The sequence below is a fragment of the Phoca vitulina genome, unplaced genomic scaffold (assembly GCF_004348235.1).
Source record: "Phoca vitulina isolate PV1807 unplaced genomic scaffold, GSC_HSeal_1.0 scaffold59, whole genome shotgun sequence".
Lineage (NCBI taxonomy): Eukaryota > Metazoa > Chordata > Mammalia > Carnivora > Phocidae > Phoca > Phoca vitulina.
In genome coordinates, this window is record NW_022589762.1 from 4,355,449 (window position 1) to 4,382,069 (window position 26,621).

Here is a 26,621-nt window from a genome sequence, read left to right on the forward strand (position 1 = left end):
AATCTGCTAAGGAAAGAAGCAGGAACCGAATGACAGAGAGGGAGTCATCCTGAGCTAAGTAAACTCTTGGATTTGGGATACAAACAGATGATGCTTAGTAGCCACCCCCTACCCTTCTGCAACACACACACACTCACGTGCACGCACACACACACGTGCACTCGTGAACACAAAATGTCTCTGAGCCTCCTCGGTCAGCCCTGCTCTGAGCCCCCACTATGGGGTGATCATCGACCCACACACAACTGAGTTGAACTTTCTCCAGCTGGACCAACACATTGTCTTTGGTGCACTGACAAGTTGCTCTCTGCCACACTACCTGCAGCCTGAAGCTTGACCTTCACTTTTGAGCAGATCAGGTGACAGGCAGCTGGGTAACTGACACCCAGTTCTCAAAGGGCTTCGCTTTTCACCTGGAATGCAAACCATAGGTCCTGAATCACACGAAAGGTGAATGCCCATTCCCTGTGCTGGAAGCATCCAAAGGGGGGGGCGCGTGCAAAGCTAGCCTGGGGCAGCAGAAAAGGCCCTGGACCAAGACTTGGGTGTTGACCGGGCTTTGCCAGTTCCTGGCTAAGGCAAGTCTCTTTCTCTCTTTGGCTCAGGAGCTAAGTGGAGAGTTTGTGTCTAAGCGGCCTGGCAGTCCCTTCTGCACAGCCCCCTAATTAAGTAAGACCATTGAGAAGGAGGCTGATGGGAAAGACTTGCCAAGGTCTTGAGAGGAAGAGGGGCCATGTTCCATCAGGCAGCTGTGTGGTTGTCCGGCACAGAACAGGCCTCTCTCGAAGGACCTCAGCAGGTCCCAGCTGGGAGAGGCAGGGCACAGGCTGACTGACTGAATGGGTCTTTCGAGCAGCCCTCTTGCCTCAAGGCAGACTCTTAAGGGTATCTGCATCCTACTTCTCCACGAGGAGCCTTGGCAAGAGTCATCTTGTCCACTTCCCTGCCTCCACTGCACCAAACCATGCAGGGCCAGGAAAGGCTCTCTTGCTCTGATGGAGAGGAGTCGGGGTTCTCAAAAGCCCTGGCTGCAGGATCCATTCTTTTGAAGCATGTGGGCAGCTGACTCAAAGGTCAAAGTGCCACCAACCAGATGAGGCTATGACCACCCTGCCTGGGTGGCCGATGGACACTGACAAAGTAAGGTGAGGCTGAGAAATGAGCAATGGGGAGATGCGGTCAACTCCCTCCCTCTCCCCGGGCATTGGGAGCCTTCCTCCATGACCAGCTCCCATCAAGGAAGTGGTCTTGCCCAAGCTGTGGGGACCCTGGGAGTAATGGCCCTAAGAATAACTTCATTTATTTAGGTTCCTTCTCAAAGGAGCTTGGTCATGGTGATGGTGATGTAAATGATAATTATAGCCACATTTGATGATCTTTATATAATGTGGTGACTCGTTTCCTCTTTAGAACACTCCCTCATTCTCGTCATAACTTACCCCCAGATAAAGATAGGGATCCCAAGGTGGCCAGAAGTGGCCGAGCGACCTTCCTGAGTCCCAGAGTGAGTTGGGCAAGCTATGCTACAAGGTGCTTTTGAACCACAGTCCTTGATTCTAGACCTTCTTGCCCTGGTTAACCAGCTCTTAATATACTTGATGGAAGTGTTGCAATCTGGGGTCTCCTCATTTTCAGAAATTGGTTCTAGCACTTCTTACGCTCTAATCCATCCCCTCAATATAAAAGAGCCCCTGACGAGGACCCAGTTTAGCCTGAACTATCCATCATCATCTTCATTTGGCTTAAGATATAAAAGTTTTCAGAGCCCATATTCAAAACTCTAAAAATATCCCTTTTGATCAGGGTGGCATCTGTCCTGGTCACCAGCCTTAGGCTTAGATGGCCTGAATTATCTGGCTCCCGCATGCAGCCTTCGCTAAAACAAAAGATCTGGCGTGAATAATTTAAACCCCATCCCTTTCCCCTCCGCAGATTTCCCATGCCACACCGGGCCACGTTTCAGCGCCAGCAAAGATGTGCTATTCCTGTCCCTGATGAATGCTTCCTTCTTGGGAAAGTGACTTTAGGGGCTGCAGATGTGCTAGGAGGAAGGGCTCGGACCAGGACGGACATCGCGCAGTGTGAGCAGGACCACTCCGCCCCATCCCATCCTGGCTCGTTCTTGGGGAACACTGGATGTCCGGCTTGGCCCTCCACCTGATCCAGGCTGGGCGCACATCACTCAGATGCCCGGTCTTTCATCTTTCCCTTTCCTCTTTGGGGACCACTTTGTGCAGAGCCAGACTCACTGCATTCCTCCTTTGGAGTTTCCTTCAGCCTTTAGCTGATGAAAGATTTCAAAGGGAAGTTAGACAAGGAGGGGGGAAATGAAATGAGAGCAGCAAGGAGCCTCCAGGAACCACAGAACGCTTTCAAACTGCCTTCACCACATTGCCTGCCCCCAAACGGGAGCCTGGGTTGAAAATGTCCTACTTGTCTTAGCCACCTTTTTGGTGAAACAGTCAAGTGCTCAATGATTCGGGGGCTGACTAGCCAGGATGTGGGTGACTCAGAACCGCTGCTTCACCTGTGTTCTGTCCTCAGGACGGTTCTGTCTTTGGTTCTTTCAGAGGGTTGGCGGGGAAAAGCGAAGGGAGAAGGTTTCAGGATTCGAGTCTGCTCTTTGCTAGCCTGCTGCCCCCGGACCCCTGGGCCGGCGGCTGTGCTTGGGCACTTTTCCCTGCCCTCGCTTCCAAGCTGGTCATGTGTCTGGTTGGTGTCAGACCACAGAGGTGGAGGTGTTGGATAAGCTCTGTTGGGATGGAAGTGAGAACAGGCCGGGGGGGAGGGGGTAAGGGGGGCTGAGAAGAAGGAGGTTGTCTAGCACCAGCCTTCCCAGGTGCCCCTGTGCCCCCAGCTCTGCCTCAAGGCCCAGGGGGATGAGAAAGCCTCTAGTTTGTTGACCCTCTGAAACTCAGAAGGGCGAGCTGAGAGGTACCTGTGCGCCGTCCTGCAGGCAAGCCAGAGGGCCTGGCCTTCCAGAATTCCCTGCATCTTCCCTGCACAGCCCTGGGTACAGAGCTTGGTCCCCCCAGGCAGGCTGTGACTGGATACTGGGGGCATCAGTTTTCTTGATGGCTGGGCCTGGAGGGTGGGCAGACCTTGCTAATGGATGGTAGAGGAAGGGGGTAAAGACGAGGGGGCCGTGATGGGTGAGTCGCAGAGCAGAAGGCTGCCAGTTACTGACCCTTAGGCTTTCTTTCTGATCTTTGAGGCTGCCAAGGGGAAGAGCTCTTATGATTGGACTGGTCTCCAAAGCAGCCGAGAATGCTGAGCATCCCCCATTAATGCCTGGGTGGCCCACTGTCTTCAGACTGAAATGTCTGGATGGAGTGTTGGACCCGATGGCCCTCAAGTTCCCTTCTACCCGGGGCATGCTCTGACACACACTGTTATTTCCATACTATAACGAGTGCAAGGAACTTCTAGGGTGCCCACCCCCCGCCCCCAGTCTCCTGCCCTAGGATTCTGGCTGCGCCCTGCGGGAGCTCCCTCTTGTACCCACCCAGATCTCTGGGAGCAGCTACTCTGTGCGGACATCCAAAGATACGGAGGACGGCGCGCCCCTCCGCCCACATTACCCGCCTCGGCCTCTGGTCCCTCTGCCTCCCATCCTGCTGGGCCTCCCTGGGATGTGTATTCTTGTTGGCAATTCTAACAGATTGGGCTTCACAGTTCAGCTCCAGCACTTACTCGCTCCGCACCTCCTGGGCCAGTTTGCTCATCGGAACGGTGGGGTGAATAATGCCTCCCCGAGGCAGGCTGGCTGGGAGGGGGGGTACGAACTCTGGCCCGGGAGGCAGACCCAGCTGCTCATTGCAGTATGGCCTCCGGGAAATGGCTTCACCTCTCTGCGGCCCGGCTTCCTCCCCTAAAATGCATGCCCTGAGAGTAAATACCTCATAGGGCTGGGTGAGGATGAAACGAGCAAATGCACCAATGTTTAGAACAGTGCCTGGTGCAGACTTCACAAGGGCTGTGGCTTTGCAGGGCTGCTGTTGTAAGGACAGAGGGAGGTGGCTCTCAGTGCGCAGTGCCCATTCGTGTTATTGCGCCCTGGGTGGAAAGCAGGGGGCTGTTTCCCAGGGCTGTAAGGGACCACTGGTCTTAGGGGCTCCTTTAGAGCCAAGACAGATGACTCTGAGTGAAAAGGAAGGTTCCCAAGTGAGGGCCTCGGCCTTCCTTCCTGGACTGTAGAGGTGAGTCCCGTCTCTTCCACAATAAGATTAGCTTGTGGAAGGAAGGGCTGGTGATCACACGGCTCAGCAGCCTGCCTCCGTGGGCCACAGGGCTCAGCCTGAAGCCTGAGGCCAAGTTGAAGGCCCCATGTCCTAAAGGGTCAGGGCTGAGCAGAGGAAAGGTAGACCCACTGAGAATGTAGGGAAGAGGATCGCTCTGGACCCAGCAGCACTGGTCCCCGTAAGCCTCAGTTCCCATCAGGGCTGGAGCATCTCGCCCGGCCCATACTACATGCCTAGGGACTCCACTCAGCTGATGCCGACCATGATCAGGATGTCCAGCAGGCTGGCGAGGGCTCACGCCTGGCCACATGAGGGGGGCTGGCAGGTGTGCGGCTGGCTCGGGGCCCAGCCGTCCCACTGCCGTTAGCACAGCTCACGTCAAAGCCCGCGCTCTGGTGGCTGGTCCCCTGGGGGACTTTACCCCTCTGGGGTGCCACCATCCATGTGACCTGCGTCTTGGCTCTGGGCTATCCCCAGAGCAGAATGAAAGAGCTTTCCCTAGGCAGGGGAGAGTCATCCTACTGAGCCTGTGCACAGGCGCTTTTATACCCACAGCTAAAACGCTAGGTCACCACCGGTGAGAGAGCCTTCCGGGACGGCACCCCCGTCGCCTCCTGCTGCCCTGGTTGGATGTGCAAAGGGTACAGGGAAGCAGGGCGGGAGAGCACAGCCTTCGAGGCTCCTTCCTGTGGCCTGATTCCATTCAGGCTCAACCTGATTTCTCATGGACACTCGGGCTCGTCCTGGCTCGGGCCCTTCCCTGCTAAGTCCACTTGTTCTGTAGCCTCCCCTGCTCCCACTGGGCTTGGCCTTTGGGAGGAGATTAAATGGGGGAGGCTCCACCCAGGCACCAGGGAGCCTGCCCTGGCCAACAGTGCACGGGTGCAAGGGGGTGGGTCTGGCTTCTGCCCTGGCCAGTCCCGCCCTGGCTTCCTTTCCCGACACGATTAGCCGGCTCTGGATGGACAGTCTTCCCAGCCTCACGGAGCCTGTGCTGCCCACAGCATCACCCGGGACATCCTCTTGCCCCGACAACCAGACCTGTGTCTGATCAAGCTTCTAGATTCAACTATCAGGAGAACATGTTAAACAACGTCACAAGGATATCATCAGAAAATCCATAGGACAGATGACCTGGTTCCTTCAACAAATAAATTGCAAAGAAGGTGAGAGAGAGAGAGAGAGAGATGGGGGGGGGAGAGAGAGAGAAAGAGAGAGAGAGGGGTGGTGCAACTAAGAGACTGGAAGAGACTCGGGAGACAAATTGCCCAATCTTAATACACGGACCTAATTTAGGTTTCGAGTCAAACAAACTGCAAAAAGAAAAGAGAACAGTTTATGGGTCAATTGGGGAAATTTGAAACTGCCTGGTTATTTCATGATATTAAGGAATGACTGGTAATTTTTTTGATGTGATCATGATGTTGTCATGCTTTCTAAAGAAGGACCCTTCTGTTCGAGGGAGACACACTGAAATGTTACAGACCACTCGCTGTCTGGGAGCCAAGCGGGGAGAGGGAGTAGGGAGGGGACAAATGAACCAGAAGACGGTAGTTGTTGAGTGTGGGTGATGGGACAGGGGGCTTCATTATCACATTCATTTCTGCATATCTTTGAAAAGTGGCATGATAAAATCTGGAAGTAGGAGGTGGAGGAGGAGGAGGAGGGGAAGGAGGAGGATGAGGAGGGGGAGGAGGGAGGTGGAAAGGTAAGGTAGAGGGGCCACCAAGACTGGCTTAGGTGCTAAGAACCTAGAGACTGTAGCCAACACCAGACCCCACGGTGACCATCCCTCTCTGGCTTCCCCGAGGCCTCCATTCCAGGGGCCTCCACGGCATGGGGGTGGTTCTCAGTACAGGAGCACGATGTGGGGACAGAATGCGGGCTGGGGGCGCCAGCAGGGCACTCACCGTGGAGAGGCAGCTCCTGTCCTCCCGGATGATGGCGCCGAAGCCCAGGAAGCCCGTCACCATGACAAGGGCCCCTGCAAAGATGAGGATGTAGGCGGACGCGGCGAAGGTGCTGGAGGCCAGGACGCTGAGGTAGCCGCTCTTCTCCACCAGGGTCCAGACGCCCACGGCCATGACGGCGGCCCCACCCACCTGCAGGAAAGCCCAGGTCAGGGCAGGTGGCCGCCGCGGGTCCACAGCTGCCATCAATAGAGCGCCCACCACGCTCCAGGTGCTTTTTATGCACCATCTCATTCAGTCCTTCAAAGAGCCCGAGGGAATAGTTTGGTCACCCATTCCACAGATGAGGAAATTGAGGCGTGGAGAAGTTAGGAGACTCGTCCACAGTCACACACCTAAGCAAGTGGCAGGAACGGATTTTGAATCTGAGGCTGATTCCCAAGTCCGTACTTCTTACCATATTGTGTCCCCAGGAGATGCAATGCCCTTCCTCGCCCAGTGCTCCTTGGGCTGGCCCACGTTTCCCAGTAGGGCACGTTCATATGCGCCCCATTTCAGCCTTACGTTTGTCCATGTGGGGAGCATGCCAGGGCTTCTCATCTTATCTACAGATGACAAAACTGGGGCCCACAGAGGAAAGGCCAACTGCCCAAGGTCCTGCCTCTGGTTTAGGGACCGTTAGGGGTAGTTAGGGGCAGCGGCAGGGTCAGGACTCGAACTCAGAGCCACCCTGCCTCCCTCCACCACTGAACGGACGCACGCTGCACAAGCTGGAGTCGGTCTGAGGCAGCAGGAGGACTGCGAGAGATTTCTTCCTTGCTAACGGTCCCATTTTCTTCCAGCCCTGAGAAGGAGGCAGGGACAGGGCATTGCTGACTGGCAGGTCAGGCCGATGGCTCCCTAGGAAGGGTACCTGGGGCACGGAGCTGGGGTGCCTCTCTGGCCTGGTTCTTTCTGCACGGAGGCTGAATGACCCTTTCTGTGACTTGTATGCTCAGCAGAAGTGTGTGCGTGTGTGTGTGTGTGTGCCTGTGTGTGTCCTCAAGGTGCCGGATGGGGCAGTATTAGGCTGTCTGCCCGGGGTGTTGGTGGGGGGCAGGACCCCTGGGACCTCTGACCATCTCTGCCTTCTGCTCCTGGGGAAGCAGACTTCTGTGTGGCCTCTAGTCTCCCTGCCTCACTTAAAGGTGGGTTCTCTTCCTCAGATGGGTGGCGAATCTCCCTCAAGTGTATCAAAAGCTCCACAAGCTTCCCTGGCTGGGGCCATGCACACAAGGGGCTCCTGTCCGTCCCAGAATGACTCTGCATAACCCACCCTGACATTTCAGTGTCTGTTCCCGGCACTCACAGGCGTCAGCTGAGTGAGCAGAAGGTGGTTCCGGGCACTTACCGTGCCCAAGGCACCTACATCCTGCAGCCCAGCACTCTCTCTTCTGAGCCTTGCAGTTCTGGGGCGGGGGGTGGGGGGGGGACATAGCTTTGTTTTGCAGATGAAGAAACTGAGGCTTGGAGAGAAGAAGAATGTGCTCAAGGTAACACCATTAGAAAGTTTCAGAATTGAGATTCAAAGCCAGGTTTTCTGTCCTCGGATTCCACAGGTTGGGCTGGGTCCACTGTGCTACTCACTTTGCTTTAAAAATCTGTCTGCTTTCTTCCAAGTGCTTTTTATCCCCCTCTGCACCTCCACCAGGTAGCAGGTAAGAGAAACAGGTAGAAGGACATCACACAGCTGCGCCTCTCCAAATGGAATGGGAACTGAGATGCATCTTACGATTATACTTGGCTGCGCATTTTCTTAGTGGTACAGAAAAGAACGGTGTATCTCACAATTGGTGGTATCTTCAGATTCAGTGAAATCCTGGACTATGATAGGTTTTGAAATTCTCTGTGAGTGTAGGCTCTCTCTGACCCATACAGCCCCCATGACCAGGGAGGGAGTTCCTGAGTCTGATTTAGGGGAACTGTGTCCAGTGAGGCTTTCCAGCAAAATAGCTTGCATATGTTCTTTCTGTCCCCTGCCCCCAGTGTGACTGAAAGGCTTGGGTAAGGGTCCCAAGTTTTCATAGCTAGCTATGTGACCTAAAGAGAGTCAGTTTCTTCCTATCTCCAGTAAAGGGGTTATCTCAGACTCGTGATGCCCAGCCTAGAACCACCAAGGACTCCTTTGATTACTTTTTCCTGTGGATCTTATATTTTGAAGGCTTTTGCCTACCAAATACAGTGCATTAATTAAGTAATAATTCATTTCTCATTTTTTATTAATCAAAGGCACATGAGAGTGCCAGGAAGAGATTCTGAGCGGCATGAAATAGTCAATGTGACCACTTTGCATTGATCTTTTAATGGGTGTAGTCTCTTTATAGAAATATACACATGATCCATTACCATTAGGTTTGTCAACCCCATAGGCTGAGAATCAGATTCAGGACCCTCCATCTGGGCATGTGTGGGCTTAACTGGGGACACTTTATCTGTTGGGGGACATGGAACCCACTGAAAATCTGATAGAAAGCTTTGGACACTTTGGCCAGAGAAATGGTAAGCCACGTAAAATAACGTATTCAGGTTTGGGGTCTGAAGTCTAATCTTGTAGCACGTAGTGAGCCCTGGTGTAGACAGGTCTCTAAGGCCTCCTCCACCTTGACACCCAGAGAAGGTGGCATTTCTCAGCCTGGCTGCAGAGTCTCCTGCAGCCAGGAGACTCCTTTCTTCTGTTCCAAGAAACCTAAGCCACACCCCAGGCCAATTGGAATCTCTGGGAGTGGGATCCAGGCGTGAATATTTTATTAAGTTCCCAGGTGGCTCCTCAGAGAACCGAAGCTTGGGTTCCATATTTAATGGAGGGTCAGAGTGTCCTGCCCCTCTCCCCCAGGAGGTGGTGCTGTGCTGAATCTCACAGAAGAAGCTGCTTCCTGGAAGATTTGGGGGCCCTGCCCTGAGTGTAGCTGCCTGGATAGCTCTTGACACTTGTTCAGAACTTGAACTCCATCATTTTCCCTGTCTGTGTGAGGGTGTTTGCTTTGGGGTTGAAGGTGGGGTAGTTGAGGAGCAGAGTTTCCAGTCCAAAGGGATGAAAGTCCTATTATGAAAAAAGGGGAAACCCCCCCCATGGGGCTCCCAGGGGAAGGAGGGGGGCTGTAAAAAATGCAGCCCCGGGAGAGGAGCAGTATTGCTTCCACTATTGGAGGGCTGCTTTCTTGCCAGTCACAGAAAGGGCTGGGAGCAAAGCCGGGAGAGCCCACAAGCCAGCCAGGGCGGCAGCAGGGCCCCCAGCCATGAGGGAGGGTCTAGAAGCGATCTGAAGTGACCCACTGCCCTGACTGAGGTCCAGGGAACACATTCATACTCGTTCTGATGTCCATGGGGACACCAACCCTCCCCTGGGGTGTCACATCTGGTGGAGAAGTTACTGTCTGCAGGAGACACCGAGAGGGATTTGCCATCAGGAACAAGAGGGTTTCAAGTCTTCCAGGGCATCTTGGGACTTGGTCAGCTCTTTAGAAAACAATCTTGCATCTGGACAGGAACAGTAAAAGCTGCTAAATGTTGGAATGGGTCACCAGAGGAGGACTGGGAGGTAGAAGTCAGCGGGCCTAGGCTCCAGCCCTGGCTGCGCCCCTGCCTCACCATGTGTCTGGGTACCAGACACTTCACTTGGCTGAGCCTCAGCTTCTCCATCTGTAAAATGGTGCCGCGGGATGAGAACATCTCTGAGGTCTCTTCCACGTGGGTCAAATGTCCCTGTTAGTACTGGAGGACAACCTTCTGCCGATACATCTCCAGGAAGATGCTTCTGGATCAGCGGTTCATGGCTTCCACTCCAGCTGTGTGGAGACTGCCCAGATCAGCAGGAAGAGCAGAGGAAGGGGAGCTGCGAGGCGGACTGATGCGGGGCGGAGAGAGATCTGACCCCAGTGAGCTATTTCAACCGCTATTTGCACAGAGTTGATTCAACAGTATTGGGCTCTTTACAGAAACTGTGGAATATTAACTACATTTTTCAAAACTATAGCCTGTAGCCGATTAGCCAGAAAGCCCCGCAGAGGGTGAAGCTGGCCTTCTTGCCAACAAGGACCCAGGAGGTCCAGCAGGGGCATGGCACGTCACCCATGCCTTGTAATTTTAGGAACTTCCAATCTATAGAACCAGAACGTTGCTCATGTCATCACATGAGCAGGAGGAGGATTAGCCTGAGCAGCCCCACATGGCTGCCCTCACAGACATCACGGCAGCACCCTCCCACCCCCCAAAAGCAGGCAGAGAATATAAAAGTAATTGCAGGATTTTCTTTGTCAGGCTACTGAAGGGTTTCCGTGATGGGATGTGGGGGCAGGACCGGTGGGGGGCGGGGAGCAGGGGCCAGGATGGCGGGGCTCTCAATAAGGAAGGGTCCCCCAGGCCAGAGTCCCCTGCCTCCAGTGGCAGGGAAGCCCATGACATGGGGAGGCAGGAACACACGGGGTGGCCGTGTACTTCACTTCTGTGTGTGTTTGCTGGGTGCCTCCTAGCTGCCCAGCTCCACGCTGGACTGGAAAGGTTTTGGAACTGGATGTGTGTTCGCCCATTTAGAGTCACACTGGGAGCTCCTTCTCCCCTGGTCAGTCTCATAAATGGCACCCCCATCAGCCCAGAGCAGAACCCCCAGGGTCACTAGGGACTCCTTACTCTCCTCCCAGGGACAGCGGTGTGCGGGTCCCCAGCCGTTCTCCCCACCCGGCTCCATGCACCGTTCCGGCTTTGGCTCCCTGCCTCCCCACCCCTGCATCATCAGCTTCCCGGCCCCCGCATCCAGCCCAAACTCCGGCCTGGCTCCCTCTCCAGCCTGAGCTTGATTAATGACCAACACCCCCCAGGGCCAGCCAGCTTTTCTCCCAGCCCCTCCCCACCATGTCCCTGTGGCCTGGGTACCAGTTCTGACTGAGCTGAATCTTCAAGGCTAGGCTTGTCCTGCTAAAAGCCACTTTCTGCTTCAAGTCATCCTTGTCTTGGCTCTTTGGTTTTAAAGAGTCCTTGGTAAAAGAAATCACAGCACTGCTTTCCCTCTCTCCCCAAAGAAATCTACTTCTATGACGAGAGCAGAGGTCACGGGATTTGCTGAGGGTTGGAGCTGTTGAATCTGTTCCTCCTTCAAACCCCGCTCGGAACCTGCAGGGAGCCTGCCCCCAGTCTTGCAAATCATCCCGTCCTCCCCACGGCTTCCACGCCTTGTACGGGTGTCCAGAGGGATGCGTGTCACGGCGTATTGCTGTATTTGTCACTTCGTCTGTCTCCCTTTTAGCCTCTAGGTGAGATCTCACTCATTTTAGTGTCCTGAGCAGAGCCCTACACAGCGTAGTGCCTGGTAGCTCCCTAGGGAAGGAGGGGGGAGGGAGGGAGGGACAGAGGGAAGACTCAAGTCTGGCCCCTTTTATATTCTGGATGAAGAAGCAAAGGCCCAGAGAGAGGTGACTTTCCAAGGTCCCGTAACCAGCCAGGGGCCAAGTGGGCACTAGAACTCAAGAACCCTATGGGCCAGTTTGGTGCCCGTGTTACCAGCCAGGCTGCTGATCCACACAAATCTCCTCTGCCCATGAAGCAAGCCACATTGCTCAGGGCTGTCCCCACAGGCTTCCTCCTTGACTAGTCTCACCCATGATGGCCCATGCAGACCCAATGTTCATCCTCCCTCCCCCCCCAAGTATGAGCCTGTCCCCCAGCAGACCCGGACAGCATTGAGGGGAGGGATGACCTCAGCCCCACGGGGGTCCTGTGATTTCAGCATCTTAAGAAGGGGAGCCGTAGAAGCACCAACCGCAGGACCCATTCTGTCACAGATGACATGTCCTGGGAGGCAGGCGGAGGCCTGTTTGGTGGGATGATGTATGTGAAAGTGAAGGGCCTTCTACCCCTGGCAGGAAAGCGAGCAGAGGCTCTTCCTTCCTAGGCTCTCCATGGGAGTCCTAGAGAGACGTCCTGAAGCCCCCCCCCCCCCCGCCCCGCCGGGGCACGAGTCCTCCACCATCTCTGCCTCCTGTGTTGGCCCATGTCCCCTCTAAGGGATCCCGGGGGGGTTCCCTGGAGGCCAAGCCCCACTGGTCCCCAGGGGAAATACCAATGTCTCAGACAACACCCCGGGGCAGCACAGAGCTCGCCCCCCCCCCATTCTCCCATAGCCTGGCATATGGGTTTATGCCAGGCATATGCCTCCTGGGAGGCAGGGGAAATTTTGATTATTAACATAGCCAAGCAGCTAATTAAAGTAAATAAATTAGGGAACAACATTTGCAGGGATGATGGGAGCTATAAGGAGCCGTGCAGGAAATGGGAGGGAAGAAAAGCATTTCCTAGGCACCACATAGGGAAGCCGGATCACATTTTCTTTTTAGGGCCAGGGAGGAGGCATGAGAGTGTTGACATTTTTGGTTCCTGACCCAGAGCTGTATCCAAGGGGCCCTCCCCTGCCCACTGAGATGGTCCCAATCAATCCTGGGTTAATCGAAATGCAAGGGGGCATGGGGTGGAGTCAGGGATAGGGTAATGGTGAAGGATGGGGAATCAGGTGTGGGTTGAGTGTTGGGGGCCAGGGAACCAGAGGTGGGGGGGGGAGGCTGGGCACAGGAGATGAGGATCCATTGTGGTGCTTCCTAAGTCTTGCTTAGATTTTTCATATTCAGCATGTCTGAATGCGCACACCATGGAAACATCCTAATTCAGGTTCAACCTTGAACCCTGGGGACATTTTGGATTCCAAGTAAGCATCAGAGCAGCGGGTCTATGGCTGTGATTATTGGTCAGTGGTCTCCGCAGATGGGAAGAGCACTGGACATTGAGTCAGAAAACCCAGAAGTGACAGAGGATTCTGACAAGCACGTGAACCTCAGTTTCATCTCTACCAAATGGGAATGGAGATATTAAAGAGTGGTTGTAAGAATCAATGCAAAGTGTAAACCGATTCATGACCTTCAAATTGTGCAAGCATGACATGGTTGGTTGGGAGGCGGGGAGACAGGGTTTAAAGTCTGGTCAAGACCGCCAGGCCTGGCACGTGACCACTAACTGGCACCTGCGTCTTGCCCGCGTTAGGGTGGACGGCAGGGGCCGTTCGCACCATCCGACTGCTCTGGTTTTGAAACTTTGCAATGTAAACCACTAGGGCTGTGCCATAAATTTGGTGGGATATAACCTGCATCAGAAAACAGAACAAAATGCCACAAAGTAGAAGAGAACATAGACTGCACTGTGCACAGTAAGGGTAAGCTTGGTTTTCTGCACAATTCTTTCTGTGAGCATTTCTTATGCTTCCATGTATTTCTCACTTGGGTCATGATCCTGAGTGTTAAAGCCAGTGCCATACGGACAGAGAGGTATAAGTTAGTCCACTGAAGGAGCTACATACAGTGGCCAAGCACGAAGTGTGTGTCAGAAACTGGGCTATTTTCCCAAATGTTCATCTTTTAATTCTTACAGCCTTTTAAAAAAGATTTATTTATTTATTTGAGAGAGAGAGAGAGAGAGAGCACATGAGCGAGTGGGCGGAGGGGCAGGGGGAGGTGAGTGTGGAACCTGACATGGGGCTCGATCCCACGACCCCAAGTTCATGACCCGAGGCGGAACCAAGAATCAGACGCTTAACCGACTGAGCCACCCGGCGCCCCTCACTCTTCTAGTTCTGACACTCCCGTGACCGTACCAAAAAAGTGAGGGATTTGGCTAATGTTTTAGTCTGCTCAGGTTACCATGATAAAATCCCATAGCTGGGTGGCTTCCGCAACAGAAATGTATTTCTATCTCTCCCAGTTCTGGAGGCCGGGAGTCCCACGATAAGGTGCTGACCGATTCAGTGTTGGTGAGGACCCCCGTCCCTGCTTACAGATAGCCGCTGCCTCACCGTGTGCTCATATGGCCTTTCCTCTGTGCGTGTTTATACAGAGAGAGCTCTCTTCTCTACTGGTAAGGCCACCAAGCCTACTGGATTAGGAGCCTACCCTTGGGGTTTAGAACTTCAACATATGAATTCTGAGGGGTCACAATTCCGTCCCTAGCAACTCATGTCCCATGGCAAATAAATAAGATCTGAATCTGAACCCAAACTTGAGCCTGAGTCTTCCCGGCATGCTCTGTTGTCTTACTAATCCATGTACGCCCCGAAGACACTGGGGGGGAGGCCAGGACTCAGAGCTGGTGGCCTCATATGTAGTCTTAGGGGTGAAAGAGAGCTGGGCTCCAGCTCTGGGTCTTTGGGCATATTGCTCCCCCCTCCGCACAGTGGGGCTCTAATAGAGCTGTTCAGGGCTGTGGGGATGCTGGCAAGATGAAACAGAACGATGCAGGTGAAGGCCTTCCCCAGAGCCAGCCCGCAGCAGGAGGTGCGATGCACCCTAGGGACTCTGTCCGCTGATGCATTCCAAGCACCTAGAACAGCGCTTAATAAACATCAGGGATGGAGTTGTCGGCTGTTATCATTGACCAGAATGCCTGGGGTCCGTGCTAGCTTTCTTTATGACCACTGTAAGACTCTGGGCAAGATTCTGAGCTGGGTGAGCCTGTTCCCTGCCGAAGATAATGGCCAGACAGACTCTCGGGGTTGATCTGAGGATCGCATGAGATAATCCGAGGAAGGTCTTTATCCAGCAGTGGCTCACAAACACTATGCATCATAACTGCCGCGAGGAAGGGCTTCTTCATCCTCGCTGTGCTGGATTTGGACGGAGTTTGGCAAGGTGATGTACGGGGAAGGAACACTGTGTTTTGGGGGAAAGGAAGTACGAGCGTTCACCCCAATCATCCTAGCAAAGGCAGTGTGCCTCTGCTGTCTGGGCTCCCTCTCTGTGTCGGCACAGGGGTGGGGGTGGTAGCCAGGGGCGTTAGTGAGCAGGAGCCTGGAGCTGTCTGAAGACCCTCCCTGATGCTCTGCAGTAGAGCCTAAGAGGAAGGCGGAAGGGCTGCGAGCACCGACCAGTGTAGACACTGGCATTGCTACGTGTCTTGTAAGAGGGGCTCCGGTGGAGGGCTGGCAGCTGGGCTCTGGGGTGTATGTGGGGAGGACCCTTCTCTTGTGGGAAGGGAACTTCACCGACACGCCCCGTTCCTAGGGAATTCTGGTAAGTTCCCAGGGCCTTTGCTCACTGCAAGATGTATGACGTTGCGCTCTGCTGTGGGAGGAGATGGGCCAGCAGTCTGTCCCCTGTCTCCTTCCGAGGAGATCGCAGCGGATCCAGGGGACAATGCCGGGATGCCTCTGGACTGGACACTGAGGCCTGAACCTCCCCAAACGGACCATCTATCATAAGGTGGATGAGGCTTGGCTGAATGGGTCCCTGGGAAGCTGGTCCATGTCCAGCCAGGCCCCCAGGCAGGGGTATTTTTATCCCAAAGCAGGGAGATCTATATGGGGGAAGCTCCCCCTCACTGGTAGCTGCTCGGGTAACATGCTCGCTGCCCATCTGCCTGTGCCGCCGCCCCCACGTCCCTCTCCCTACCACTCCTAAAGGAATGCAAACACTGAACAGACAGACTCCCAGTCCGTGCTGGCTGGAAGGGCCTCTGAGGGTGGTCACAGGCAGGGTCAGGGCCCTTCCAAAGATATTCTGGGCCGAGCACCTCACAGCAGCCTTCTGGCCCTGCTAGCTACAGTCCTCTCTCTTCTCCTGCTGCCCAGCACGTGTTGTCTACACTGATGGCCTACTTCCTCGACCCCCACCCCCACTACTCTCCCGAGAGTTCTCTCACTACAACCACCAATAAACCATGTGGTCAAACCTAATGGCCTCTCTCCAGGCCGTAAAATACTTGCTGTATCTTCTCCCTTGAACACCCCCCCCCCAATCTCCAGCTTCTGGGAAACTGTCCCTCCTGGTTTGCCTCCCACCGCCCTGACAGCCCCTCTTCCAGCCTTCCTGGGGGACAGCTCCTCTCAGCTTGCCTGGGGCTCTCCTGCTGGGAGCACCGAAAGTCCCACATCTCAGGAGTTCTCTCAGTCAGGGCAAATGGGGGCCACTGTTAAGCCTAGACTCACCCCTGACCCTCAACATCTCATTCTCACTTCTCTTCTCAGTCTCCATGATGTCCTTGGGGGTCTTCACCTACTTCTGTGGCTGCAGCCACCATCGGGTGGGAATGATCCAGAACCATGAGCCAACTTCCCACAGGGCATCTCTGCTCAGATGTCTCCTGGCAACTCAAACCCACCATGCCTCCATCTGACCTCACCATCTGAGGCCAAACTGCTTGTCCTTCTGGTCTACTGCTGCAGTGAGGGGCTTCACCATCCACCCAAAGTTACATGTTTTCTTTCCTCTTAACCAGTTTGTGACCTAATTTTACCTCCCAAATCCCTTGATTCTCTCCAAATATTTTGATCCCTGCCATCACTCCCATGGTGCAGGTCACCACCATCTCCTGTCATGATCAGGGCCTCGTCTAGAGGGAATGTCAACTGGGGTCATCCCTGGATGGTGAATATTATGGGTTGAATTGTGTCCCCAAAAAGGTTTGCTGAAGTCCTAACTCTGGTACCTGTGAATGGGACCTTATTTGGAAATAGGATCTTTGTAGATGTAATCAAGTTACAACACCGCACCAGCCCCGGCCCCACGACTTCTGTTTCTCTGCCCTGGGGTCATCAGGATGGGCCCTTATCAGATACAAGTGGGATCCTTCTAAGGAGAAGACAATGCCATGTAAAGACAGAGACACACAGGAAGAACAGAACCGATGGCAGAGGCCGAGATCGGAGTCATGCAGCGGAAGCCCAAGATTGCCAAGAATTGCTGGCCACCACCAGAATTTAGGAAGAGTCAAGGAAAGAGTCTACCCAGAGTCTCAGAGGGAGCAAGGCCTTGATGACACCTTGAGTTTGGACTTCTAGCCTCCAGACGTATGAGAGGATAAATTTCTGTTGTTTGAAAACCACCCAGTTTATGGGGTGCCTGGGTGGCTCAGTCAGTTAAGTGTCTGCCCTTGGCTCAGGTCACGATCCCGGGGTCCTGAGATTGAGACCCAAGTCAGGCTCCCTGCTCAGCAGGGAGTCTGCTTCTCCCTCTCCCTCTGCCCTGCTCATGCTCTCTGTCTCTCTCTCAAATAAGTAAAATGTTTAAAAAACAAAACCAAACCAAACCACCAGTTTATATACTCTGTTATACAGGCAGCCCTAGGAACCTAATATACTGAAATGTGAGCAATTTTTATTTTCTTATTTATACTTTTCAGTATTTTAGGGATTATCCATAGTGGAGACACAGATTTTTATGATTGGGGAAAAACATACTTATTCTTAAAAAAAAAAAAAATCCTCACTCAACGAGAATCCTAAGCCCTCTATTGGATTATTGGATTTACCTCTGAGAATCAAAACTATCTGCACCCACACAGCTTACTGATCACATCACCGTGACTTTATTAGTCCATTGGCTTCATCAAGCCAGCTTTACTATTCCAGGAAACTCTTGCACAGGAAGATAAAAGTTGCAAATAAAATAAGTTTATGGTTCGTTTCAGGGATTTGCAAAAGACATTTAAACAAACATCAAATGATTCGACTTTTTAACAGATAGCATCAAATGAGTGTCTACTCTCCAAGGCTCTCCCAAACCCTGGCCTTGCCGTGCCCACTAATCCTTAACTCCTGTAACATGATTCTTCAGGGTCTTAACACATTTCCCCATCTCAAGCAATTTTTTTTTTTTAAGATTTTATTTATTTATTTGACACACAGAAAGTGAGAGAGAGAGACAGAGAGCAAGCATAAGCAGGGGGAATGGCAGGCAGGGGAGAAGCAGGCTCCCTGCTGAGCAAGGAACCCGATGCGGGACTCGATCCCAGGACACCGGGATCATGACCTGAGCTGAAGGCAGCCGCTTAACTGACTGAGCCACCCAGGCACCCCCCCATCTCAAGCAATTTATTTAGTCTTAATGAAAGACCCTGAACACGTAGATATAACCTATCTTTGCCTTTGCCTTTCTGAGATGTTTCTAAGACTCTGCCAAGGGAGGGAATTCTTCCCAAGGGAAGCGGGGACCTCAGCTCCACTCTACCAGCAGGCTGATTTGGTGGTATTTGCAAGCCTTCTGCAGCTAACATATCCAAAATGTTGCATTTACTGAATGCCTTCTATGTGCAGAGACTGAGCTAAGCACTTGCCACGTACCCTTTTAGGGCATCTGCTAATTGAACTGTTAAGAGATAAATTGAGGTATATTAAATGTTTTAAGGGTTTCTTTGAGCAGAAATTGATTCCAATCAGGCAGCATCCAATCTAGCAGATAAAAAGGAGCATCGATGAGTTTGCACCAAAGGAAAGACTTTTACAGCCAGAAGGGAGCAGGACTAAGGATGTTATGCTAGGCAAAAAAGCAAGTTGGTTATTGCAAGGTTACTTTCCTTTAGGGGAAGGCAGGGGTCTAGCAGGTGGATTACCTAACTAGTGCTCATCAGGGGATTCCTGACTGACTGGTTTAAGATGCCATTTCTGGGAGAGCTGCGACTGTAATTAAGTCTCGGTTTGGTGACATGAGGCTTAGCATTAAGTGACTCCATTTGGGGCCTGTTGTCTCATTTTTAACAAATCCCAGGCAGTTAGAAATGATTCCCATTTTGTAGCTGCGGGAAGAGACTCAGCCCTATTAAGTGGCGTGCCCCAGGCGGCACCATCAGTAAACAGCAGAGCCTAGGAAAGCCTCCTCTCCCAGCACCCTTCCGCCGCTGCAGATCTAGGGAGATTGGAATATAAAATACACACATTCCAGTGTCTGGTTATTTCGCGGAACCAGTGGTATTCTGCTCCCGATTACCTCGATAACTGCTTTAAGTGGACAGACTCCACTCTGCCTGGAAGACCTCACCGGGCAGGCTTCCTGAGGGGAGTCACTATGGAGGCCACTCCCACCGCACCAGCCCCGACCCCAGGACTTCTGTTTCTCTGCCCTGGGGCCTGGAGAATGTTAACCATGAAAGGCAAACGGTGGAAAACAGGCAATTATTTCAGGCAGGCACATTTCCCACAAGGCCCTGGTGCAACAAGTTAGCAGGGAAGAAAGAGCTGGACCCTTTGTATAGCCGCGGGAGCACAAAGCTCATTGTTATGTTTATGAATCCTCTCTTCAGATGCCTTGTGGTCCGGACTCCACGCCAACCTGCAGACCAGATTCTTTTCTTCCCCTTCAGTGGCAAATGTACATATTTGCTTTAGAGTAGGCAGAATTTGCCCATGGGTGGTCTTTGATTTGGAAGAAATCAGCCCGAGTGGTGACTCACAAAGAACAAAGGTGGTTTGACTCACTCCGTGCTGGGCCGGGGGATGCCTGTGCAAGATTCACTTACCCAGAAGAAGAAGTTAAAGACGAAGAGTAAATACTTCAGGTAGACGATCAGCCAGTCGTCCTGCTCGGCCTTGTAATGGGCCATGGTTGCTGGGCCTGCAAAGAAGTAGATACAGGGGGCTGGCAGGGGGCCCCATAGCAAACCACCTCGCCCTTCCCAGAGCCAGAGCTCCTTCCTAGCCTGTTTGGCCAGGTGGGTCTGAGGCTGTGGGTATGTAACCTGGAGCAAAGAGCAGGGAAATGCAAACGCTATCGGATGCACAATAGAGGTGAACTGCTCAGAATTTTCTAGACCCTTTGGATCTCGGTTTTGCCCTTTTGCCATAACTCCAACCTACAAGTCTTCCTACAGTAGGAAGTGTTCTTATTCCCCTCCCCTGTCTCATCAGGGTTGCAGGGCACAAATTTACCTGGCACTCTGCATCATTTGAACGGGACCTCTGTGTGCACAGGTGAGGCATGAGCCCCAAATCAGGCGGTCCACGCTGGAAAGGACGTCAACCTCATCCAGTCCACCCCAAAGGTCCCCTGCACCATGACTTTCCAAATGAGGAAGCAAAGCAGGCCCAGTTGTTTGGCAGGAAGAAGTACAAGAGCTCTGGAGTCGGACTCCCTGGGTTCAAACCCAGGTCTGCCACAAGATACGTGAGGCTTTTGGCCAGTCGTGCAACCTCCCATTTCTCAGCGTCCTCGTCTGTAGCAGAGAGAATAATGAAGCCTACATCGCAGGCTTGTTTGGAAGATTAAATGGGATCATCTCTGTGAGGTGCTCAGCAGTAAGCGCTCAGTAGATATTAGCTATTATTAGTAGTGTGTGTGGCAGGGATTAGGACCCAGGCCTCCAGCCCCAGAATTCCTAGTTTTTGCCCTGGAACCATGCTCCCTCTCCTTGTCCTGCTGCCCCCTGCTGGAGTCTCTGGGAACCGTGTGTGACATCAGTGGGCGGACGCAGGCAGGGGAGGCTCACTGTGCCCGTGGTCCTGTGTGCTTCTCGGTGAGTCTAAACAACAGCCCTGTACTTTCTGCTTCCCCTGGGCTTCATTTCCCCCAGGCACCCATCCATGGCCTAACACTCACACAGTAGCTGCTCCTTGAGGTACTTGCTCTCTCGAGGGGACCTCTTACTCTAGAACCACAAGCAATGGGGCACTGGTTTTGCTCACTTCCATTTCTTTCTCCCTCATTCCCCACCTCCGGTTGGGCCCTCCTTGCCACTGCCCCGCTCCTTTTCCTTGGCCGGTGCTGGGCCAAGCTCGGATCATTCCTCCTAAGCCACCATCCTGCCTTTTATTTCAAGCTCCTGGGCTCCTAAGACAGGGAGAGGAAGAGAGAGAGAGAGAGAGAGAGAGAGAGAGAGAGGAAAAGGTGGCTGTCTTATTTGGGATTTCTATTTGCAGAACTTGAAGAAGGTAATTTAAGAGTTTTAGTCTTCTGGTTAAAAAAGGACAAAACCCATTTTTCTCCAATTTCATCTGAGACGCAGTGCAGTGGAAAAAAAAATACAGAAGGAGGAAAAAGGAAGCCTACAAAAAAGTGTGAGAAATGGTGACAGATGGGGTCAGCCGGGCAACTGGGATAGGAGCTATTACGTGGCCATCCTGCAGGTGCCTGACAAGAGCGCCACTGGGCCGCTGCAGGCCATGACTAAATGGATGGTTTGTTTGGGGCCTGGCCTCTCCTGTCTGCATCTCTTCTCCCTTTGCCTCCCCCTCTTCTCCCAACCAGGGCCCACAGAACCATGCTACAGATGCTTCTAGTCCTATAAACCAAGGGGTCAGGACCCTCTAAAGGAAAACTGTATTTCTAAAAAAGGAGTTGAGGCAGAAGATGGGATTTAACAAAAAGAAACACATTTCTATTGGTAAAATTTTCAGCCATTAGTGGTAGAGAAGACAGAACCACAGAATGTCAGGGTCATGGGAAATGTTGGGCTCATTAAGTCAACCTTCTGCAGAGGGAGTGGGGAAATTAACACTCTCTAAAGTGACGTGGCTAATTGGTGGTAGCAGTCCCCCAGTCCCCCCACTGCATCCCCACTACAGGTAGGGCTCTGTGCTGGGGCTGCCAGAGGTCCCGAAGAAGTGTCAGTACCAGCTTGGAGCCAGATGCTTGGATCTGAAAGCTAGTCTTGTCATTTATTGGCTGTGTGACCTTGGCTAAGTTACTTAACCTCTCTGTGCAGCTAACATTTATTGAGCATTTATTATGTGCCAGGCACGGAACTAAGTGCTTTACACGTGTTATCTTATTCCATCTTCCCAACAGTCCTAGGAAGTACAGGTTATTCCCATTTTGAAAGATAAGGAAACTGAGGCTGAGCCAAGTTACATAAACTGTCCAGAGTCACACAGCAAGTAAGCGGCAAAGCCAGGAGAGAATGCGGAGCATCTGACTTGGTCCAAGCTCTTACCCATTGTGCCCTGCTCTCAGGGGAGGGGACGAGGAAGGGACACAGGATGGCTGGTTTCCTTAATACTTGTTCTCCCCTTCTGCCTAAGGACTAGAATCCCTCAGTGTTAGTGGGTACTAGCCACCTGGAGCAGACATTTCCCCGCACCCCTTCCTGCTAGGTGCGGCCAGGATTAACTGCTGGCAAATGGCACGTAGGCAGAAGGGGTGTATGCAGCTTCTGGGTGCGTATGTTTCACGTGCCATGAAACTTGCCACTGCAGGGTGTGGAACTCTGTGTGTGTTCATTAGGCAAAATTTGTTAGCAGCACTTTTCACATCTATATCCTCCCTGATTTTGTTTCTGCTTGTTCCACTCTCTGTTCAAAAGGTATATTACAGACTTCCATGTGACTCTGAATTTGTCTCTCCTTCAGTTCTGTTCTTTTTGCTTCACATATTTTGCAATTGTTTTATAGAGTACATACAGATTTGGGGTTGTGATATCATCCTGGTAGATTGATCCCTCTATCATCAATAAACGTCATTCTTTATCTCTGATAATTAGAAATATCCTTAGACTGAGGAGGGGGCATGTCTCTCCTCATCCTTTCCTTCTTCCTGTTGCCTGCAAGGCTGATGAAAGGACTGCGGCTCAAGCAGCTACTTTGAGCCATGAGCTGAAAGGGCAGAGTCATCAGTTTAAAAAAGCCTGGGTCTCAGATGGTTTTGGAGTACAATCTTTCTCAGGGAAATCAGCAATCACAAGTTTCCCTTCTTTTCAATGCAAAAAAAAAAAAAAAAAAAAAAAAGCTCCTTTACCGTAGGCCTTCTTCTGGCTGATTCCTTAGCCTTCTCATTTGAAAATATCTGCCTGAATCTCCTGTTCCTCCCCTGTCCTGGATCCCTAACTCACCACCATCCTGCACTGATACCACTCTGCCACAGGTGAATCCTCACTACCTCATGTCACTGGGATCTCTCCCAGCATGTGGCACTGTGGCCCAGCCCCTGCCCCCTGGCTTCTGGGACCCATACTCCCCTGCTCTCCTAGCCTTTCCCTTGCATGTCAATCTCTCACACGGCTTCTTATTCCACCTCCCTGGGGTGGTTCCCCCGCTGTCTCTTAGTGGTACTCACTGCCTGCCTATATGTGTCTGTCCCCTGCTCAGCATCCCTGCTGCCACTGGTCTGGTTCAGACCTCGTCCTCTCTTTCTTGGACTTCAGCACTAACCTCTTAACTGGTCGCCGGGCACCCATCAGCCCCAGCCCATCTGCCCCTGAAAGGGCTCTCTGAAATGCAAGTCTCATTAAGGATGGCCTCACTGAACATCCTCCTGTTGTTGTGCACCAGCTTTGGGACATCAAATGCCACTAACTCTACTGCCTAGTGACCCAGGATAGGTGGACAGGGAGGGTGAAGCAACCAGCCTCCTAGGAGGGTGGGCACTCCTAGCCCACTTGCCAGATGGTTCGGGATGGGACCCCTGGCAGACGGACAGCTGTCCTAATGGACACCCCTCTCCAGGACCTTGCTTTCCTGGGCCTCCCCTGTGGTTAGAGAGTACTACATGGGGGAGGGGCGGAAGGGGGAGGGGCGGTGGGAGTGGGAAAGGCCACAGTAGCCCCTGGAGAGGAGAAAAGCAAACACATGCTACTTGACCTGCCAGGAGTGGAGGAACCAGGGCTTCCGAGCCTCCGAGACCACGTTCACTGAGCTCTGAGGAGTGTCTGAGGATTTGCGGGAAACAGACTACCTTCCTAAGTGGGTTTTATTTCTGTCTGGGGGAGTCAGGCTTTCCGAACCAATGGGAGGAAGTGTCCCTAAGGGGCAAGAGGAGACAGTGGGGGCAGGCAGGGCAGAGACACCTCACCCCTGCCCCCACGGAGGAGGTAGTCGGCATTTTGTCATGGGGTCCCAGACTAGCCTGAGTACAAAGAAGAGGGGACCATGTCTCCTAGAGCCCCGCTTTAGCCAAGCTGATCTCTTCTCTGGCCTCTTACGAGACCTGCTGCCCCTCCCTCCGCGCCGTGGCTCTGCTGCGCCTGCATCTGGGGCACCAGCTCCTCGCTGCCTATCCACAGGCTCCAGGCTCAGCGGGGTCCCCCCAGCTCTGAAGATGGCCGTCCCCACCTTCCCTGCCTGACCCCAGGGCCCACTGACAACAGCAACGGGTTTGGGTCCTTTTTGGTGCCTTTTTAACCTCCTAGCAAGCCGACTGGTTAAACTTTGGTGCGTCTGCGGCACCTGCTGCCTGAGCCAGGCTGCTGAGCTGCGCTCAGAGGCGGGACTCCCTGGCTCTGCCCCTTTCTAGCCACCGGCACTCGGGCTCCGGACTGCCCTTCTCTGGGTGTCTGTTTTCCCATCCACAGGGCAGGGCCGTGGTGTTCCTGCACAAGTGTCAGAGTTATCTGCGGTGGCTAATGACCCGGCTTGCCCAGGACTGACCAAGGGATTTTTCAGAATGTGGGACTTTCAGTGCTAAACCCGGGTCACCCCAGGCAAACTGGATGGTGGGTCACCCTACTTCCAGGTGCTGTTGCTACTGCTCGTCCGAGGACCATAACCCTGCACCATGATTACCCTTTGCATCTGAATAGACAGAACTGAGTGGGTGGGGGTGGAACTCGAGCTGGGTGCGCCCTCTTGCTCCGAATGCACATTTCGGACCCTGTTCCTGCTGAGATGTCAGAGATTTCCCAGACAGCCGGGTAGTGTGGCTTTGGGGTGCCTGTCCCTCCAGACCAAGGCTCCGAGTGCAGAACAAAGTTGGCAGTCAAGGTCAGCCAGTGGCCTGAGGGCTGGACCCATGCCATAGGATGCTCAGAAAAGCAACTGCACATGCCTTGATGACGACGTGATAGATTCGGGGACTTTCATCAGGCCAGATGTGTAGAGTCATGAGCCGTGAGAACTGGGGATTATGATCTCTTCTATTGCCACCCCCCACCCCGCCCTGAGTGAAATGAGTCTCAAAATGCAGAAAAGATGGAGGGTCTGTGGAAGGAGCCCAGTGGGCTGGCCAGATGTGTGGGAACTTGTGCTGCACAGGGCAAGGCTCAGCCAGGGTGAGCACCCGGGAGCAGAGTGGACCCCCCTGCGGGATGGCTGGGCATCAGAGCTGAGTCCTCTAACGGTGATGGGGGTGATGGCGGCAGGGGGTGTGGAGTCCTTGGGAGCAGACTGTCGAAATCACAGGTAAGTACTGTGGCACCGTCAGCCCCTGGGCCAGCCCCATCCTCCAGTCACTTGGCAAACATGCATGGGGTCCCCGTGATGTGCCAGGAGCGGTCCTCAGAGCCACTGGAGTGAGTCCTGCAGGGCTCACAGCAACGGTGGGTGTGCAGCACAGGCATGCAGATCACCTCTACACCCTGATGGTGGCACACGGGAAGTGGCAGTAACTCTGCCACACTGGGACGGTGGTGGGGGCGGGGGCACTGAATCTCACCCTTGGGGACAGGTAGGGCCACCGCAGGCAGAACAGGACAGGGGACAGTGTGATGTGAGCAAAGGCCTGGAGGTCTGGCTGGGCACTGTGGCCGCAGAAAAGGCTAGCAAATCAGGTTAGGGGCCTGGGGACAATCCTGCTGGCCACTCTTAGCTGTGACTTCTCTCCTTTCCCTACACTCTCTACTCCTGGGATCTCGCCAGCCTCTTCTCTGTCTGCTCCCATTCGCAAAAGCTCAGGTTGGGGGTGCCCTGATTCTTCATTTCCTAAGGGGTGAGCACCCCATATCTGAGGTGGGGGAGGGGGCTCCTGGGGAACTGAGTGATTCTTTTTTTTTTTATTTTTTTTTAATTTTTTAATTTTTTATTGTTATGTTAATCCCCATACATTACATCATTAGTTTTAGATATAGTGTTCCATGATTCATTGTTTGTGCATAACACCCAGTGCTCCATGCAGAATGTGCCCTCCTCAATACCCATCACCAGGCTAACCCATCCTCCCACCCCCCTCCCCTCTAGAACCCTCAGTTTGTTTTTCAGAGTCCATCATCTCTCATGGTTCTTCTCCCCCTCCGATTTCCCCCCCTTCATTCTTCCCCTCCTGCTACATTCTTCTTCTTCTTTTTTTCTTTCTTAACATGTATTGCATTATTTGTTTCAGAGGTACAGATCTGAGATTCAACAGTCTTGCACAATTCACAGCGCTTACCAGAACACATACCCTCCCCAGTGTCCATCACCCAGTCACCCCATCCCTCCCACCCCACCCCCCACTCCAGCAACCCTCAGTTTGTTTCCTGAGATTAAGAATTCCTCATATCAGTGAGGTCATATGATACCTGTCTTTCTCTGTTTGACTTATTTCGCTCAGCATAATACCCTCCAGGGAACTGAGTGATTCTAAAATAAACACAAAACCAGTGTGCATTTGCTAGGGGGAAACCCCTCCCCCACCCCTTCTGCTCGGTAAGCACCAGTTTCCACCTCTGGGTTCCTGGCCAACTAGGGGCCATGCCTGCAGGATGGGCAACAACAGTTGGAAAGGAAAAACACAATCTAAGTGGCTGAATTTATAACTTAATTTAGGTTCCTAATGAAACCGGGTCGCAGTCCTGCGTAACGTGGTTTCTTCCCCACGCAGACAGCTTTGCCCTTTTTTGTCCTTGTCTTTTTCTCATTTAATTTCCACTTGGCAGACCCGTTCCCCGGTGGGTGGATGGTCCCTCGGAAGCAGTCAGGAAAGTGGGGTTTTCTCCAACCCTCTGAATGGGTTAGCTAAAAGATGCCCAAGGGGTTACTAGCTTGGCCCGTTTGAGAACCAAGAAAGCC

The 26,621-nt window shown here is 53.0% G+C and overlaps 1 protein-coding gene across 12 annotated transcripts in view; it reads right to left on the reverse strand.

Annotated features, from left to right (window-relative positions):
• Nucleotides 1-26,621, reverse strand: part of TSPAN11 (tetraspanin 11) — a 71,686-nt gene that overhangs the window by 21,518 nt on the left and 23,547 nt on the right. For all 12 annotated transcript variants that reach the window (XM_032390707.1, XM_032390715.1, XM_032390711.1 and 9 more), the window contains exons 2-3: nt 19,451-19,545; nt 6,152-6,343 (exon numbers count right to left, since the gene is read on the reverse strand). In XM_032390707.1, coding sequence (XP_032246598.1) covers nt 6,152-6,343; nt 19,451-19,534 — 276 coding nt within the window. In that variant the 5' untranslated portion in view covers nt 19,535-19,545. The remainder of the gene's footprint in view (nt 1-6,151; nt 6,344-19,450; nt 19,546-26,621) is intronic.